This window comes from Kwoniella bestiolae, chromosome 2 (genome assembly GCF_000512585.2).
Source record: "Kwoniella bestiolae CBS 10118 chromosome 2, complete sequence".
NCBI lineage: Eukaryota > Fungi > Basidiomycota > Tremellomycetes > Tremellales > Cryptococcaceae > Kwoniella > Kwoniella bestiolae.
Genome location: NC_089242.1, coordinates 2,342,963 through 2,359,735, shown reverse-complemented (window position 1 = coordinate 2,359,735; position 16,773 = coordinate 2,342,963). Strand labels below are relative to the sequence as shown.

The window sequence follows — 16,773 nt, the reverse complement described above, 5'->3', positions numbered from 1 at the left end:
AATGTACCGTCTGAAGGAAGCCTTCGTTCACCCTTCCATTCATGCTGCATGGCCTGGCCAGTAACTCAAACAAGTAAGACGAGTAGTCGCCTTCTTGCAAGCTGAGCATCTCCTTAATCCGTCCGGACTCCAACATGGGTTCGGGCCCTGACGTCAAAATATACTGGCTGCATATGAATATGACATCATTTCTCCCATTCTACCAACCTCCTTTCTTTCCTCACCCACTCAGCCAGCTCAACCCCAGCATCGCCCCTTTCGACTCTCCAGCCAATGTCCTCAATTGCGTCTCTCACTCCTGTTTTGTACTTCTTATCTGCTACACTAACGTTCAATCCAACATGGAATAAGTAAGAAAGCACATTTTCTCTCGGATTTGCCGGAGATTCGTCCAGCTTCTTCAGTTGATCGACGAGTGATGGTAAGGTAGTAGAAATGATATTGATCTGAGGGATGGTCGAAAGTCGATATAAGATCCTCGAGAGAATTTCCAGTCGTTCCACATCGACATCTTTTCGCATGGTCAGCGTAGTACTATGTCATCAGTGAGAGACGAAATGAGTGAGAAAACTTTAAAGCTTACCAGAATCCAGAATTCTTCTATAGAATATCTCAACATGTCCAATCCAATTTCCAACGTCTTTACCTTCCTTGATCCGTTCTATCTCGGTAGGTATCATACCTATACAAACTTTCTCCACCAACTTGAGAATAGTTGCTTTTTCATCTTTCTCCCAGGTCTGCGCTTTTGTACCTTTCAAGTTGGAACTTGCTTGACGTCGCGTTACGTTGGTCCACTGGTTCGATAGCCATACGATCAACCCATCCCGTAAAACAAGTGATCGAGCAGCTGCAGGTATAGAGACCATACTTTCCATTGCCTATACACAACATCAGCTTGAATCCTTTCACAATGAACATATCGGACGTACCTGCAGTACAGAGCGACGGAAAGATGGATCCAAAGACGAGCTGAATAAAGTAGCGAGCAATGACCAGACTTTCCGCCTTCTGATGACCCGCCAGTCCTATCAAGTATATGGTTCATCAGTACATGTCAAACATTACATGAACAACAGACGGATCCGTGACCTACAGCTTCACTTCTCACCCCGTCCTTGAGGAACCTTATCATCCAGCCTCTTTCCCTCTTCCAACCATCTCCGGAAGCATATAACATAGAATACAACATCGGAGTATCGGTCGGGTCGAACACATGCCGCTGCAGTAAAAACCTCGACGACAGTGGGTACAAGAAGTGTGAGGGGTTTGCAAGTGATCTTAAAGCATGAGCGAAGAAGAGTGATGTGAGTGTCGGTACTCGAGTAGAAGGCGTTTCAATGGAATGTCGAAGTATTCGAAGGGTGTAGAGAAGTTGGTTTCGTTCATAGAATGGTTTTTTCTATGTTCATTTTGATCAGCCGCATATACCGGGGTTGAGATAAAGATTCTCACATTGATCAGACTATATGCCTTGGCGAGAGTGTACCCCGCCACAGCTCTGAGATCCTTATCTCTAGAAGATAATCCACAGATAGTCAAGCCTAAGGCGTTACTTCTAAGTATCTCTACCCAGTCCAGACCCGTCACCGTACCTTCGGACATGGTACTCGCCAGCAAGTTCATGACGAACACAGGATCGTAAAGCGCTTCACCGTTCTCTGGATTCTGATCTGATTTACCGTATCCTCTCAGAGGCCTTCGAAGAGGATAAGCTTGACAGGTAGCGAAGACTTTCTGAGCATCCAGGGAGGTAAGAGCGTCGAAAGACCTGTTCCCCGATCCGATGATGCCACTGGCCGACCAGTACCTTAGTATACTAGAGATTGATAGTTTCCTGTATCCTTCGAACAACTGGAACATATTCAATATCAACCGATCAGATTCCGATAAAGAGCCTCGATAGAGTGGGACGAGAGGTTCGATGAAGTTAGGTTGACATGATACATATGTCGATGCCGAGAAAAGGGAATGAAGAAGGCGGATAAAGTTCAGTCGGGTGGAAGCGGGACACGTCGAGTCAATGCAACGGTTATAAGCTGAGCTAGCGAGAAGAGCTTGTAGTTGTTGACGAATGAAAGATGCCTGACATGCCATTATTTATTAGTTGTGTTCGAAGATGAGCGTCTGTCTGCTATTACTTACCTTCATTTCAACTCGTCTAGCGAGTGTTACAGCCAGTTTGACTGCCTCTTCAACATGCAGTCGATCCTGAATGATAGCTGTTATTACTGGTTCTGCCAGCTGCACGTCCACTTGAGTGCTCGTTGCAGTAGTGATGGCGTGGTCTGCAGTCACAATTAGCATTATGGGGCGCTCAAGAGGTAAAAGTTTTACTCACCTAAGCTAATCAAAGTTGTTTGGTCTTCCAGACTTATCTCGCTTGCTTTGGAGCAAACTCTGACAGCATACTGCAACCCCAACTCGACCAGATGCTTGATGGTCGACGGCTCCACCTCATCATCTTTCTCCGCCATCTTTTCCGTCAACCTAGCCAGAGGTAGGTCATAATCAGCTAGTTTGAGCTTGCTGATCTCCTGCATGACGTTACTATCTTTTTGCTGAGATAACCGAGTGAGAAGACGACTAGCCGAATATTGATGTGTAGACGAATTAGATGAGACTAGTATTTTGACAGCCAGAGGGACAACATCGAGCTTCGTTTTGGAAACATCGGAAGGCAAATCCAGTAGGATCTCAACAGAAGGAAGTATCCGCTCATCCTCCAGCAGCGTCACATCCTTCACCAATACTTGTTGGATCGTTTCGGCTGCCTCCTTGGTTGTTTGAGCCAGAACAGTGATCAATTCAAATGCTGCGTCTTCCCTCGTGGCAAGCAATTCGCGGATCGTTCCCTTCTTTATCGACAAATCAGTCAATGACTTCCTGTTCTCTCGATCCATTAACGTATCTCGGATCAATTGTACGACTGGGGATATCGACTTGAGCCGAACCAGATCCTTGATGTGATTGATGGAGTATACAGGATCTCTGGTGGTGATCACGATCGATTCGATTGTCACGGTAATCTTTGGGTTCAGGAATGGAATGACAGTGTCGGCTCGCTTGACAATGGCTTTGAGAGCTTTCATTGCTGTCTCTTCGCGAAGGAAGCGTATCCATGGCTGAAGAAGTAAAAGGATCTATGGGACAGAGCAGTCAGCGGTATATCGGTCGCTCAAATGGAGATCACTTACTTGCTCCGTCTTCTCACCCTTTTTGTCATGTTTTAGAGCATCGAGTAGCTCCAGAACGGATGTTTCCCCAATACTAGCGTCGGCAGGTATGGCGGGACTGAGATGAGCCACGAGAGCGATGAGAGCTATGCGAAGAAGTCAGCTGGGTGATTCTCCCGGATATATTGCGAACTTACAGGACCGGACCTGGTCGCCCTTATCACTCAAGAACAATTTCTTTAGATAATCGTTCTCGAATACATTCGACTTCAGTTGAGCTTTATGACGTTGCACGAAGAGCGAGGCAAGGCATCTGTCCAGTAATTGCAATGCCGAGGATTTGGATGCTGTTGTTGCAAGGAAACCCTTCTTGGAAGGCAGCAGCTGTAAAAGGAAATTTGCTCTTCGGTTCGTAGTCGCATCATCCGCGGTTTGAACGAAGATCGAGTCAAGTCGATTAATGTACGCGGTCTCTGCCCAGTCATCAGGTGCCGTTGTAAGACAGGTCTGCTCGAACGAACGTGATGACCAATCCTCTTCGTCTCGCAGTCGATGAGCTTCGGGGTCGTCCACTGTAATACGGTATGAGCAATTCACCTGGTAGAACAGCTTCGAACACATACCTTTCGCTTTCTTGCTAGCTTTGCCACCTTGTACGAGCGCCAAGTCATCTCTCATACCCTGGACAACATCTTTCAATCCGACTCTAGCTTGACCTGATTCCTGCGCTTTGTCCAACATCTCATCGAGCTTGTCGATGATGGCAAATAGGAATCTCAGATTTTTCTGTTTGCCTACCAAGCCCAGAATGATCCGACGGATATACACCAAAACGACCCCAGCAGCTTCCGTACTGATCAACTGACCCATGATCTTCGCATTCAGTTGTTCCAAAATGGTCATGAGCACAGGACTGATCATCTCGGCAAGGCGAGAGTATTCGAAGTAATCTGGTACGAGGGCAAATGAGTCTTCGATATATCGGTAAGGTGTTTTGGTAGCTCTTCGGAAACAATCGTCAAGAAATGAAAGTAGGTGAATTTGTTGTGCGAGTAGCATTGGACCTGATATCTTGTCTGAGGCGCGGGGCAGGCCTTCAAGCCATATTGACAGTTCAGAGGCATCGTGGTCAAAGAGGAGAGTCGGGAGCAAAAGGTGTTCTAGCAGAGCGACGGTTTTGAGTTGAGTAACGGGCTGTCTGGTTGAGAGGTTGAGAAGCAATATGTGATAGAGGTACGTATATTGGGATCCAGCTATATGCGAAAGACGTTAGCCGCATGTACTTACACAGGTCAAATGATGGGGGCTACTTACCAGCTTTATTCATCCATGTCCAATCTCTAACCTCACCGAGGAGTTGAAGCACATGCAGTTGACTGAGAGCTTCGAAACCTTCTACATCACCTCTCGCTTGACCAAAGCCCCCTCCCATCCCAGCAGTACCCATCGTACCCACACTCGCCACACTCCCAGAATCACTGACGACACTTCCTTCTCTAGCTTCTCTCCTGGCTCTCCGTTCCGCACTAGCGCTCGAAGCTGAGACCAGCAGTCTTCCCACGTCAAATTTCATTTCAGATCCCATAGATGGCATAGTCTTGTTACACAATCCGAATATCCGAAGCGCAATCTCAGTCAACATGGCTGACTTGGAGGCAAGTGCTATCTCTGCTTCCGTTTCCGCTTCGGATGGAGCCATAGTGGCTGCCTTCTGGGCGAAAGCGATGATTACGCTCAGTTCCGGTATTCGCTTTCTAGCTTCTAACTCCAGCTCTCTCCGACCTTTGGTCCATGCGTTCTCTTGAGATGTGGACGGTTCATCCTCGATCTCTTGCTCGATCTGCAGGAAGAGTTGTTGTACGTCTGAAAGCTTTTGAAGTCCACGAGCGAGAGTGATAGCAGTAACGTGCTGAACGAGACCGTCGGTATGTTGTAATCCTTTCATGATGTGAGTTTTGGTGAGAGGTGCGGGAAGAATTGATTCGATGATGACGGAAGTTGCAGGAGGCTGAGAGCGGAAGGGAGCTGACGAGGGGTCGGAATCGGCTGGAACATTTTGTCGGAAGGTATTTAGGGATGGTGGGGGAAGCGAAATGATTCGACCGATGTAGGCCATTGTAGCTACCCATCGAGCGTTCAGTCGAGGGTCTACAGCTAAAGCTGAATGTGCCCAATATCTGTTTGACCAACATCAGCATAGGTCATCCGATGAAGTTGAGGTTTCCACTTACCCCGCTATAAGTTCGGGACAAGCCTCAAAAACCTTGACCAACCAATTCCCTACGACACCATCATCGTCCACAGCCTTATTGCCGACTTTGCGTACTACATTCCCGAGTATCCGATTATGCAAACCCTTCTTCCAGTTGTCATTTCTGTCATCACCGACGGGACCAATCGCTGATATACCATTGTTCCCCTCTGTTGTACCTGGATTGACATCGGCTACTCGACGAGAATACCATCCTTCATCTGTGAAACAGATACCCTGCCCTGGGACAGTGGTAATTTCTTCGAGAAAGGCTTCCGCAATTTCAGATACTGTTTTACCGGTACTCGCTTCCACGTCTTGCCGCGAAAGCAGCTGCCATAGATGTTCCAGTGACTTCTCATGGAACAGAACCAATGACGTCCGACGGTTCAACCCGATTGATGGACCAGAGACGGCATTCCATAGAGCAGTAAGGACTCGGTATACTGTGATCGGTGGATCGGCAGCGAGGCCAGAGTACAAGGGAGGGAGAATGGATCGAGCGTGAGCTTGAAAGGTAGAAGAGGATAGAAGGGGAAGTACAGTTCGTAATATGAGATGTCGAATGTCTATGGAATGGGTCAGAAGAATGTTAGTCCCGCCATAGCGAAAAATAAGAATCTCTGTGGACGTACCGGGCTTGTCCAATGGATCGGTCTCTCCATACCCCACCATACCTTCCTTGTTTCTCCTTCTCATACCCAATTGTTTGCCCAATCCTCTCACACTTCCGCCCTCTACCAGAACTGCCCATACTTTTAGTCCCAGTCTCCCGGATGATGTCGATCCCAAAGAAGTAGAAGTGGGTGGATCGACAGCAATAGCTGCAGCTGAGAGCAGATATCCATGGTAAACATCGTCCCGTCTTCCAGATTGGCATAGTCGATTGAGCTGGGTTGATGATCATCAGCTACGCCAGCTAGTCATCTAGTCTTGGGATATGACTCACATATTCAGAGCACGGTTCATTGGTCGACACTAGCTTGTTCACTATGCCTATCACGGAGGAACGGAAGAACGGTATAGGCGTTAGGATATTGATGATTTCTGCTAGGAGTTCAACGGCAGCTTGTGCCTGAACTTCGGTCTTAGTCTGCAAGGAAATTGATCAGCCTTATGTAGCTGGATAAAGTATTGCATACTTACCTGGTCACCAATTTGCCATGCTCGAAAGATCTCTTCGCACGTTGGTGAGATATCGAGGTAATGCTGGATGATAACTACCGCGGGGTGATTGAGAGCTAAGGGAAGTGAGGAATGGGGAGTGACTATTTGTTGTCTGAAAGAGACGAACGCTGAAGGAACGTTGAGTGAGCAAGAGACACAGAGAACAGAGAGGCCGCCGTCACATACCTTGAGGTGAAGCTGTGTCCAAGGCATCTTTGACAGCTTTGCCAGAAGCAAATGACTTTGTGCCTGCCTTGGGTCTTGTTATCACTGGAGCACTCTGCTCGCCCTGTTCTCCAAAGTCTCTCTTCCTTTTGAGGACTACCATCTTGAAGGATGACCAAGCAATTGATTGGGTATCTTGACAGATTTGTACTTGAGCAGGTCACTATATCTTGATACTTCTTTGAATACTGTCTCGTTCACTTGCAATCTTGCATCTCCAAAAATCCAGTTCACTCATCTTCGAACCTCCACCAAGTCACGTGATCCTCGCACTGAGCGGAATCAAAACGGCAAGCTAAGAGTCATTGGCGGCGATGTCCGATTCTGGGATTGTTTTGTTTACATGATTTCTGATTTTCCTTCGAAAGACACATTTCAGCCATCTGAGATTTTCTGTTCCCAACTCATGATACATCTCATATTCCAATGTTTCTATCTGAACCTTGATCATCCATCTTTTGATCTTGAGTAGACATCGGATAGGTATATCTCTAGTCTGAAATGATGAAATCAGGGCTATCTATGAGTGCGTGGTTTGCGGAATCCACGTTATTCATTATTACCGCGCCAGACTGAGCCAGGTAATACTTTGCAAGCTGTGAGCCAAACCGAACAATGACAGACTCATCACCCTTCACCGATTCGTACTTCAATGACAATCGTAATCTTTTGCACAGTAGACACTCGATCAGCCTCAATGCTATCCTTAGTATAAGCCCAGCAATGCCATGTCTTAAATCGTGATCGAACTTGCTCTCAGTAAATAACCAACAGTCTCCTTTGTAGCTTTTCGAAATCAACTTTCTCTACATGTCATAGAAGGTCCGCAAATCGGTATACACAACTACGCTAGCCGCTTCGAGCGGTCCGAAAATCTACCAAACGACCACAGGATCACAATAATCACGACCAGCACTGTTCAACTCCACCAATCTCAGCAAAATGCCTCACACAATCTCCCCTAACCCCTCCTCACAAGGACTCGGAATCTCATTCTCAACCCTCTCTCCACCACCAGCAGAGCCCTCCGCTCCTCGATTCACCGGCATAGTTCCTCAACCATCACACTCTTCTCCATCCCGACTCCCACCCGCCAGTCAAGCAGTCCCTCGACTCCAGCCCCAGCCTTCCCCCACCCGTGGTTCACAACCAGCCTTCCAGCTTAGACCAACACACACACGGAATGGCAGTAGTAGCAACACCAAAGGATTCTCGAGTTTTTCCGCCATACCTCCCAATCCCGCTAGACCAATGGGACCACGATCAGCGGGCGTGCATTCACCTAGAATTGGCGGACCATTCACTCGAAGCGAGGTAGATCACAGTCAAGCTCGGTCTGAAACAACAATAGATCCACAATATGCAGATGAGGAAGAAGCAGGATCGCAACATGGTGGAAACGATGATGAAACCCCTAAACAATCCTTACGACCTCTGCCAACACCCACACGCAGCGCCTCGATCACTTCTCATCTCACTACGGCGAGTCGACAGATATCAGAAGACATGCGAAGGAAGTTCTCGAAGACGTCCGGAGCGGATACTTTCGGTGCTGCAGAAGGGGCTAAACCGGGAAAATACATGCCCTTGTCTGGTGAAGATGAGGACGAGGATATAGAACTACCTGAATCTAATCACGGGCATGAAATGGAACCTGAACCGTCTTCGACCAATGTGGAGACTTCTCCCATGGACCTACCCGTTCCTCATCCCAGGCGACCTTCAACGAGAATGACAAACGCCTCATCCTCCTCGGGATCAGGTTCTGGCCCGATGGCAACTTCGCCTTCCAAGATGTCCTCTCAGTCTCATCAATCTTCTGGTTCTGGATCGTATTCCGCCCATCAAACTAGACAATTCCCCTATCCACCAACCAATGATCACAGTTACAATCATCCCCCACGATCAGCTACCACCTATTCAGATCCAACCAACGGGAATAATCACGCATATCATCAGTACCAAGCGTATTCCCAGGAATACCTTCCCACCCAAAATCAGAACAACCAGCATATGTCAAGGTCGAAATCCCAACCTCAGTATCTGTACGCCGTACCAGAACTGGACGATATGACTAGCAGAAGACCATTTAACCAGCAACCTCAAGTTCAGCCAAATCCCCATGCCGCCATGATGGCTAAACGATCTTCTGATATCTCGTCGGGGATCCACTCCAAGAACGCTGTTTTGCTTTCGGCAGAGAATGGAGGAATGATGTTAGCGTTCTCGCCAACGGGTGATGGGACATTCAGACCTGGTGAGATGATATGCGGATCCGGTACTGGTCTACTACCTTCCTCGCAATCGCCTCCTTCCATTGCAAGTCATAATCAAGCTTCCTCGGACGAGAACTTGCGAGCTAGACCATGGAGTGAAAGTTCCATGTCGCATGAAAATGGGTTAGGCAGAAAACCTACAATGTTAGGACAGAGGGGTAGAAGTCTGTCTGATGGGGCGCAACTTCTGGCAAGACAGGGTACATTATTGCATCCCTCTTCGTCCAAGCAGCGCTCTTCCGCAGAACTGAATGTACTGCTGGGAGGTCCGAAATCAAGGAGGTTATCCACGAATAAACTTTTACCTCCCCCGCCTAGTGACGAAGACGATAAGGCTAATTCATGGCAGAAGGACAACAAAGTCAGACTTGAAGCTAGCAAGAAGGGCAAAGCGAGGGTCGAAGTGGACGTAGTCTTGGAAAGAGAGTGCGTGGTTGAAGGAGGCGAAGTGAGGGGAAGGATGGAAGTTAAGATCACTGGCGGGAAACGAGGTGAAGGGTTGAGAGTAGGTGGCGGGAAAGTCAGAGTGGTCGGTTTTGAAGGTGAGTTATCGAATTGATAATACTGGTATCCCAGATATACTGATGATACCATTCTCACGCAGAACTGTCCGCTACAACCCGACATATCTTCTATCACCAGCCGCATCCACTACCAGTCTTCGACCCAGATATCCAACACAATCTATCTTCGTCCTTATTTGCCTCTGGCCCCGATTCAGATGGGTATCGACTCGCCTCAGAGGGTACTCACAATATACCATTCCGCATGCGTCTACCACTAGGAGGCGGAGCAAAGGGTACCTACACTTCTCAGAACGGCAAAGGACCTTGTGTGAGATATGTCGTAGTAGGATCAGTGAAGATCCACATACCTTCAACAGGAAAACGATCGATAGCGCATTTCTATAGGTCAATCGTGGTTCTGCCTTACCTCAACCCAAGTCTGGTGCTTGCACCCATTACGGAACCGGTCGAAGGATATACTGAAAGAGGTTTGGGATGGAATTTGACTGGAGAGAAGGGAAGGGTGGAGTTGAGGGTCAGTCTTGGTAGACGAATATGGGTTAGTGGTCAGAGATTGTGGTGTGAAGTGGCCATAAGGAACGATAGTAATCGAAAGGTGAGTCTCATCAACTTGTCTCTCTCCCCAGGAATTCGAAGGAAGCTGATATGAGTTTCGGGAATAGATCAAGACACTTAACCTAGCCTTACTCCAAACCATCCAGGTATTCAACCCTCAGCCCTTACTCGACACTTCCGATCTCACCACTAAACTAATCAGAAAGCGTAAATCTCTGCCCAACTGCGTGGCTTCGGAGGCTATGCCCGGAACACCAGATCTAGATGCCTGTCAGACGACAACGCAGAGAAGGAAGATCATCGAAGAGATGATAGAAGCCGATTTCATGAGTCATGGAGCAGGTAGAGTCACAGGTAAAGGATGGTGGACGGGTGTAGATTCTGGTGAGAGCGGTCATTGGGACTTGAGCTTGCAGATACCTGTAAGTGAGAGACACACGATCCAAAATATGCGTGTAATTGCGTTGACCTTTGATGATATTCTAGCCCGGAATGCTATCAATACGACGAACGAGGCTTATCGAAGTTCAATATACACTGAGAGTAACAGTCAATGGCAGTATCTACGTCGACGTCCCAGTGCAACTCATCAACTTCTTATCCATCGATCCACCACCTATGCCAAGGGATGGACCGGGCTTGCTCAACCCTCCTGTATCTAACAAGCAATCCTTACCGAATGGCCAAAGTAGGGATTTACAAGTTACCATCGGAGGTGCCGGGGGAATATATCAACAACCTGGGCCATCATCCAAACGCCCCGGTGCAATCAGAAGTTCGTCCGAATTCAGCGGAGATAGTGCAGTTGGAGCAGCACGAGCGAGCAGCACGACTTTGCATATTGATGCACTACTTCAAGCTGGTAGACTGAGGGCCGAAGCTGAAGCTATGGGTAACTTGCCACCTGCAATGGCGCAAAATCAAACTCAGAGTAGGATTGGTCATGGTAAACCCCGACCAATGAGTCTGGGATCAAGCTACAGTATATCCAACAGAACCGACCTGCACAATCTCACTCATATCCGAACCAAATCCAACCCATCATTGAAACCCAAGGGCGCCAGAGCGATTTCATACACCTCTACGTCAAACCACAACGATTCGCAATCGATATTCTCTGGTGAGACGCACGAGGAAGATAATGAAGATATGAACACTGTGGAAAATGAGGAAGACAAACAAAGGTTAGCAGCTCGAAGGGCTTTGGCTCGTCAAAGGTCTTTAGCAGTAATCAACCGTGATATGGATAAAGAGAAAAGGGAGTTGTACTCTGGTGAAGAGCCGTTAAGTCCAGGTAGAGAACCTGATACGCCGTTGCAAGGGGAGTTCAGACCTTGTCATACGCCCAGCGAAGAGGTCTACGAGATGGTCGGGAATACCCCTGAGGAGGATAGTGCCGAAGAGGCGCTGGACCCGTTACCTGTTGATTCGGATTCGGAATCGCCCACAGAGATCTCGCAGAAGAGGCAACTGAGAGTGGTCAATGCGGATGAACATGATGAAGAGGAGGAGGTAGAGGATAAGCAGGTACAAGATCAAGATGTCTACGATGAACTCGAACCTACAGAGGATCTCAATCATGAATCTGAATCATCGAACCCAGAAGGTCTCGGTCTAGAATTGGATGTGGGCGACGGAACTGTTTTGGCCCACTTGGTACCTGAAGAACGACAGGAACTTGAACAAGTCATGTCTCATCAAGGCCACGAAAATAACGGTTACGATTATGGTGATGATCTGGAGGTTGAAGAAGAAATTGCAATGGAGGATGGGGCTGAAGGGAAATCACCGACCACTCCCATTGCGCAGATCCCTTCCTCGATCTCGTCCCAGAGATTACCGTTCCTCTCTGAACCATACGAAGCAGAACGAGCAGCTCATATCGCAGCCTCTCGATCTGTCTACGGCAGTATTGCAGCTGGATCAGTTGTCAGCGAACAGGAATCGGAAGTTGGTCAGGTCTTCGAAGCTGTCAAGAGGAACGTTTCGGTCAAAGTTCCTTCGAGATTGTTGCCTTTCCCTTCGTCATCATCTGCAGAGAACGAAGATGACGATGATCCCTCCTCACTTACTGAGAAGGAGGTCTCTTCTGCACCTCTGGCGAAATCAACAAGTATCAGTCATTCCCTTCTGGCAGATGCTAGACGAGCTTCCTCGCAAATCCAACCCAACGATAGGAAAGGGTCAATGTCCAGTATGACTTCTCCCAACGCCAAAAGCAAGAGACCATCCTTGATCATTGCCCCTACGACGATGTCAAGGAGAGAATCATCCAATATCGGTACAGCCGGTCATTCCTCGCCATTACGCAACGAGGGAAGTTCCACCTCCATCACCACATCACCTATCGCTGTGGCTCGAGTCCTCCAAAAGAAGGACTCTTTCACCTTCGCCACTCCCGGATCACCATTGAAGATCAAAACCCTATCTTCTGCATTATCCACTTCTCCTTCGAAAGAGCGAGAAAACAGGATCAGATCCTCCCCTGGTCTAAGCCCCAAGAGTTTATCCCCCGTTCAACCCCCCACAGAGCTGATGAGGGCCCCTTCGATTCTAACGAACAGTCAATTACGAAACCAGATCGTCCCCTCGGAAATGAAGAGGAGATCAGCTGACTCAGGAGCAGAAAGTGGTGATGAGGGAATACCAGGCTTGGCACCGTCCGTAGCGTCCGATTCGGCCTCTTCGGAAGGTCATCAATTGGACTCGCCCATCAGTCTACCATCCATTCCTCAACCGCAACTTCATATTCAGAGTCATTCGCCCGATCCCGCAAGGAGAGGGTTACCCATCGTTCCGGGGGTGTATCAACCGTTCTCGATGCAAGATGAATACGACCAAAAGCAATTAATCGCCAACCAGAATTGGAGACCTACCGAATACAGTAGGAACCAACAGGTTCTACATGTGCAAACTACCTCCGTGGTGATCCAACAAGCGGACCGACAGAACTCCCTTCCCATCCCCATAGAGCAGCTCGCCTACTCAGAGGATACCCACGAGCACGAACCTTCCTCTCCGAGGTCGACTTCCTCATGTCATTCGATGTTACCTTCCGTCAAAAACAAGATCCTCCAGCTGGAACATCGTGATGAGGCGTTAAGGAAGTTCAGCGTATCCGGATCGGTCCCTTCCTCGGTCGTACCAAGTAGACAGGCCAGTATCGTCAGTCCAGAGTTGATGATGTCAAGTCGACAGAACAGCTTGGTCCCAAGTCAGAGTAACCTCATGTCGAGCAGACAAAATAGCTTGGTGCCGAATAGCAGTTTTGTCATGAATAGTAGACAGGGGAGTTTGGTCCCCTCAAGTAGACAGGGAAGTATAGGGAACCCAGTCCAGATGTCAAGTAGACAGAACAGTTTGGTACCCCCGATCACCTCTGGGCTAGCAATGCCAATGTCAATGTCAACTATAGCCGAGACTACCGCTTCTACATCTTCACCGACCAAACGAAAGAGCTATACCTCTGCCCTAGCTCCCAAGACTAAACCGTCCCCTCAACGGAAACCTTCCACCGAATCTTACGTATCCACACCAGCAAGTCCTGAATCCAGCGTAAATACCCCAGTAGGATACAGGTACGATCTCCCATACTCCCATCATACGCACCAGAGACTTCCCAGCGCAAATACGATCGCGAGGGATGGTCTGGGACACACAACATATATCAACAGACGGTCTTATGCCTCTCAACAGCCAGTAGGGCAGAATGATTATTTCACTCATAAGTATGGTGTTGGTGTGGGTGTAGGCAGGTCGGAAAGTACAACTTCGAGGGTGTCGACCTCGACTGCTGGGGGAAGTGGCGTATCGCCCTTGACGGAGAGTCAACCTAAACTAGATCCGTTCGGATTGGACCGTCGAGCTCCAAGAGATAGGGAGGACGCGGGGTATAAGATGGAATTGTTGCGAGAGGAGGGACAGGAGAAGACGGTGAAAGCGAAAGTATCGGGGTTTTGGGAGATGGGCGGAGGGGGTGATGAGACGAAGGTTTTTAATAATATGAAGAGACGGGATAGAGTCAGTGCGAGTGAGGGTGAGACTAGCGAGAGTGAGGGGTTGTTGTAATGATTCTTGTACGGGGACATGGACATTGATTTTGTATAATAAGTTTCTGTTGGATGATGAATCATAGCATTTGAATACCTCTTTGTAAATCGCATATAATACATACACGTATTCATACTTATAATGAATCTACTACTCTTGGTGATTAGTTCATGACAGTTCGTGATAATTTAGGACAGTACATACAGTAAAACACAGCAATGGGTATGATAAAGAGGTTGGGGTGCATTGTGGTGTATAAGTTCGTTCAGAGTAAGCACCATAGATAGTGCAAAGACGATAAGGAAAGTGATGTCAGATATGGGTAAAAACGACGTTGAAGTACAGGCTAGGACATAACATAATAAACTTGTACACTCAAACAGTTTTCCTTCCCCTCTTTCTGATCTTCTTGGCATTCCTCATCGAAGCCAACTCAACCCACTTCTCAAGCTTATCCGCTCCAAGTCCGTACGACATAAGAGCGTCACTACGACCCCCCACCGTACATCACCGTACATCGTCATCATCAGCCATCTTTCACTTCTACATGGTCCAGAAAAGGCTTAACAGATTTATACGACCAACACTCACCCATCATACTCCATCATAGCCGCCAACCCAAACCCATCCCAACTGCTCCCCACCCTTCCTTCATGACCACGCATAAACCAGCCCATCTTGCCCCTCTGAGCTGACGGGAGGTGCAACCACACTGCCAAGCGTTGTTCTTCATATCTATCATGCAGCCTAAATAACGTTCTTAGTGGACAGGGATGGGTCGATCCGGATTCTTCAGACATCTCACTCTCAATTTCAGGTTCGTCATCTTCCAAATCGGATTCACTGATAATATCTTCGTCGAAACCATGAGAAGGTGATTTTGATTGTCTCTTTCCCTCTTGTTCGTCGGGCTGAATGAGACCTTCTTGACCTAACCAATCTACAGCTTCTACATGATTGGAGAGCACCTCGCCACGCCCTTCTTCGATGAGCTTTTTAGCTATATCTAGACCTTCTACCAAACTTTCTTCCGCCAGGTCTTCCCATCGCGTAGTGTCGGTTTGAGATATACCTTCGTACACCTCTTCTGTCGAGTGACCTTCAGTTCTCACACTAAGCTTGATGTCTTCCTGTGCTTGATCTCCATCCTCAGCCCCACTGCCGTGTTCTTGGCAATCTTCCTCCTCCGCCTTCACACCCCCCAAACCCTTCCCCATAGCTCTGTTCTTCACTGCCCCAATCCGCTTTGTAGTCATGCTCATCAACAAATCACACCTCATCACTCTAACTTCCATTTCTACCCGCAAAGGCCTTCTGCTATCTTCCTCTCTCTGTTTCTTTTTCTTCGCGATTAACGGTCCGGACAGCGATTCCACCTTTTGTATACCTTCGAGGAAAGCGTCGAGGAGCGAGATGACATACAACACCTCTTCTTCAGGTATATGCTCTGGAAAAGAGGATCTGATAGGTGACTGAACATGATCTTTGAGCTTGGATTGAGCGATAGCTCGTGTAGGCTGAGATTGGAGGGAAGCAATTACTCTACGAGGGTATTGGAGGAGCGGTGAGAATTGATGGTACTTGGTCTCTGTCGGAGGGAAGATCGATCCGAGGATATGTTTATCGATTTCATCGGTCTGGTCGATCATGGAGTAAAGAAGGAAGAACCCTTGAATGCATCGGGTCAAAGCTGATTTATGATTTTCGAACTCCGTAGTTTTGTTGGCGTCATCTGCTGGATCATCCCACAGTGTTCTCGATATCAAGTATACCCCAGCTAAGTAACCCTTTGCTAATCTATGTGTCCTCTCTCCCACATCTTCATCGTCAATCTTGAGTTGCTTGGACGAGATAGCTTCCTTGAACTGGGTGGCGAATGCTTTCAGACCTTCTAACGATTTGATGATCTCAGCTTCGCCTGGAATAGGTTCCGCAGGGGAAGTCGAAGTGATGAGAAGAAGTGGATTTAAGAGGGTAGGGGAAGGTATTTTGTGTGAGGAAGGAGATGATCTGAAGAACGAGGAGATGGAGAATCTAGAGAAAGGTCGGAGTAGTGAGGTAGCTGCGGGATGACCAGAACAGTGTGTATGATTAGCTCTATTGGTCTGCTGGGGCGTGAGCGATACAGGTGAGATTACTTGCCCTGCTTGGTATAGAGCCCTTCGAAGACAGGTAAAGATTGAACCGAACTATCATGACCACTCTGATATGTCGACATGATGAACAGTGAGGAGATGCATCCGAGTGTGCGTGCGCGGTGAGTCGTCAGAGAGGTCAGAGGTAATGGTCAGATGAGATGAGGATTATAGGATACAGTATGAGATGTACGATGTGAAATGATATGAAATGGTGAAGGAGAGGGAAAAGAGAGATGTATCGTGTTAGTACAACAACAACAATGATCAGCAGCTGATTGTTAGTGAGTTGACGACGGTCCGTGCGCCGTGCGCTGCATATGAGTACAGTCAGTGTGCATTGTTGTTATAAACGAGGTCAAAGCGGCAGACAAAACAAAATGGGTTGTTCCTGTTACACGTCAACCACCG

At 48.0% G+C, this 16,773-nt stretch overlaps 3 protein-coding genes across 3 annotated transcripts; 1 reads left to right on the top strand and 2 right to left on the bottom strand.

Annotated features, from left to right (window-relative positions):
- Positions 1-185: 185 nt before the first annotated feature.
- I302_104029 (uncharacterized protein) lies at positions 186-6,922 on the bottom strand (the record flags this gene model as incomplete). The annotated part of the gene is made up of 16 exons (XM_065869783.1): positions 186-511; positions 584-881; positions 933-1,028; positions 1,097-1,402; positions 1,456-2,085; positions 2,146-2,288; positions 2,342-3,143; positions 3,198-3,322; positions 3,374-3,748; positions 3,800-4,429; positions 4,491-5,353; positions 5,408-5,996; positions 6,063-6,318; positions 6,377-6,520; positions 6,574-6,722; positions 6,781-6,922. 16 exons carry the CDS (start codon positions 6,920-6,922, stop codon positions 186-188), a joined length of 5,874 nt encoding a protein of 1,957 aa, XP_065725855.1.
- An 839-nt stretch (positions 6,923-7,761) lies between these two features.
- I302_104028 (uncharacterized protein) lies at positions 7,762-14,245 on the top strand (the record flags this gene model as incomplete). Its single annotated transcript, XM_065869782.1, has 4 exons — positions 7,762-9,637; positions 9,700-10,217; positions 10,285-10,599; positions 10,664-14,245. The coding sequence occupies 4 exons, from the start codon at positions 7,762-7,764 to the stop codon at positions 14,243-14,245; spliced, it is 6,291 nt and encodes a 2,096-aa protein (XP_065725854.1).
- A 357-nt stretch (positions 14,246-14,602) lies between these two features.
- I302_104027 (uncharacterized protein) lies at positions 14,603-16,445 on the bottom strand (the record flags this gene model as incomplete). The annotated part of the gene is made up of 3 exons (XM_065869781.1): positions 14,603-14,714; positions 14,819-16,289; positions 16,370-16,445. The coding sequence occupies 3 exons, from the start codon at positions 16,443-16,445 to the stop codon at positions 14,603-14,605; spliced, it is 1,659 nt and encodes a 552-aa protein (XP_065725853.1).
- Positions 16,446-16,773: the final 328 nt, after the last annotated feature.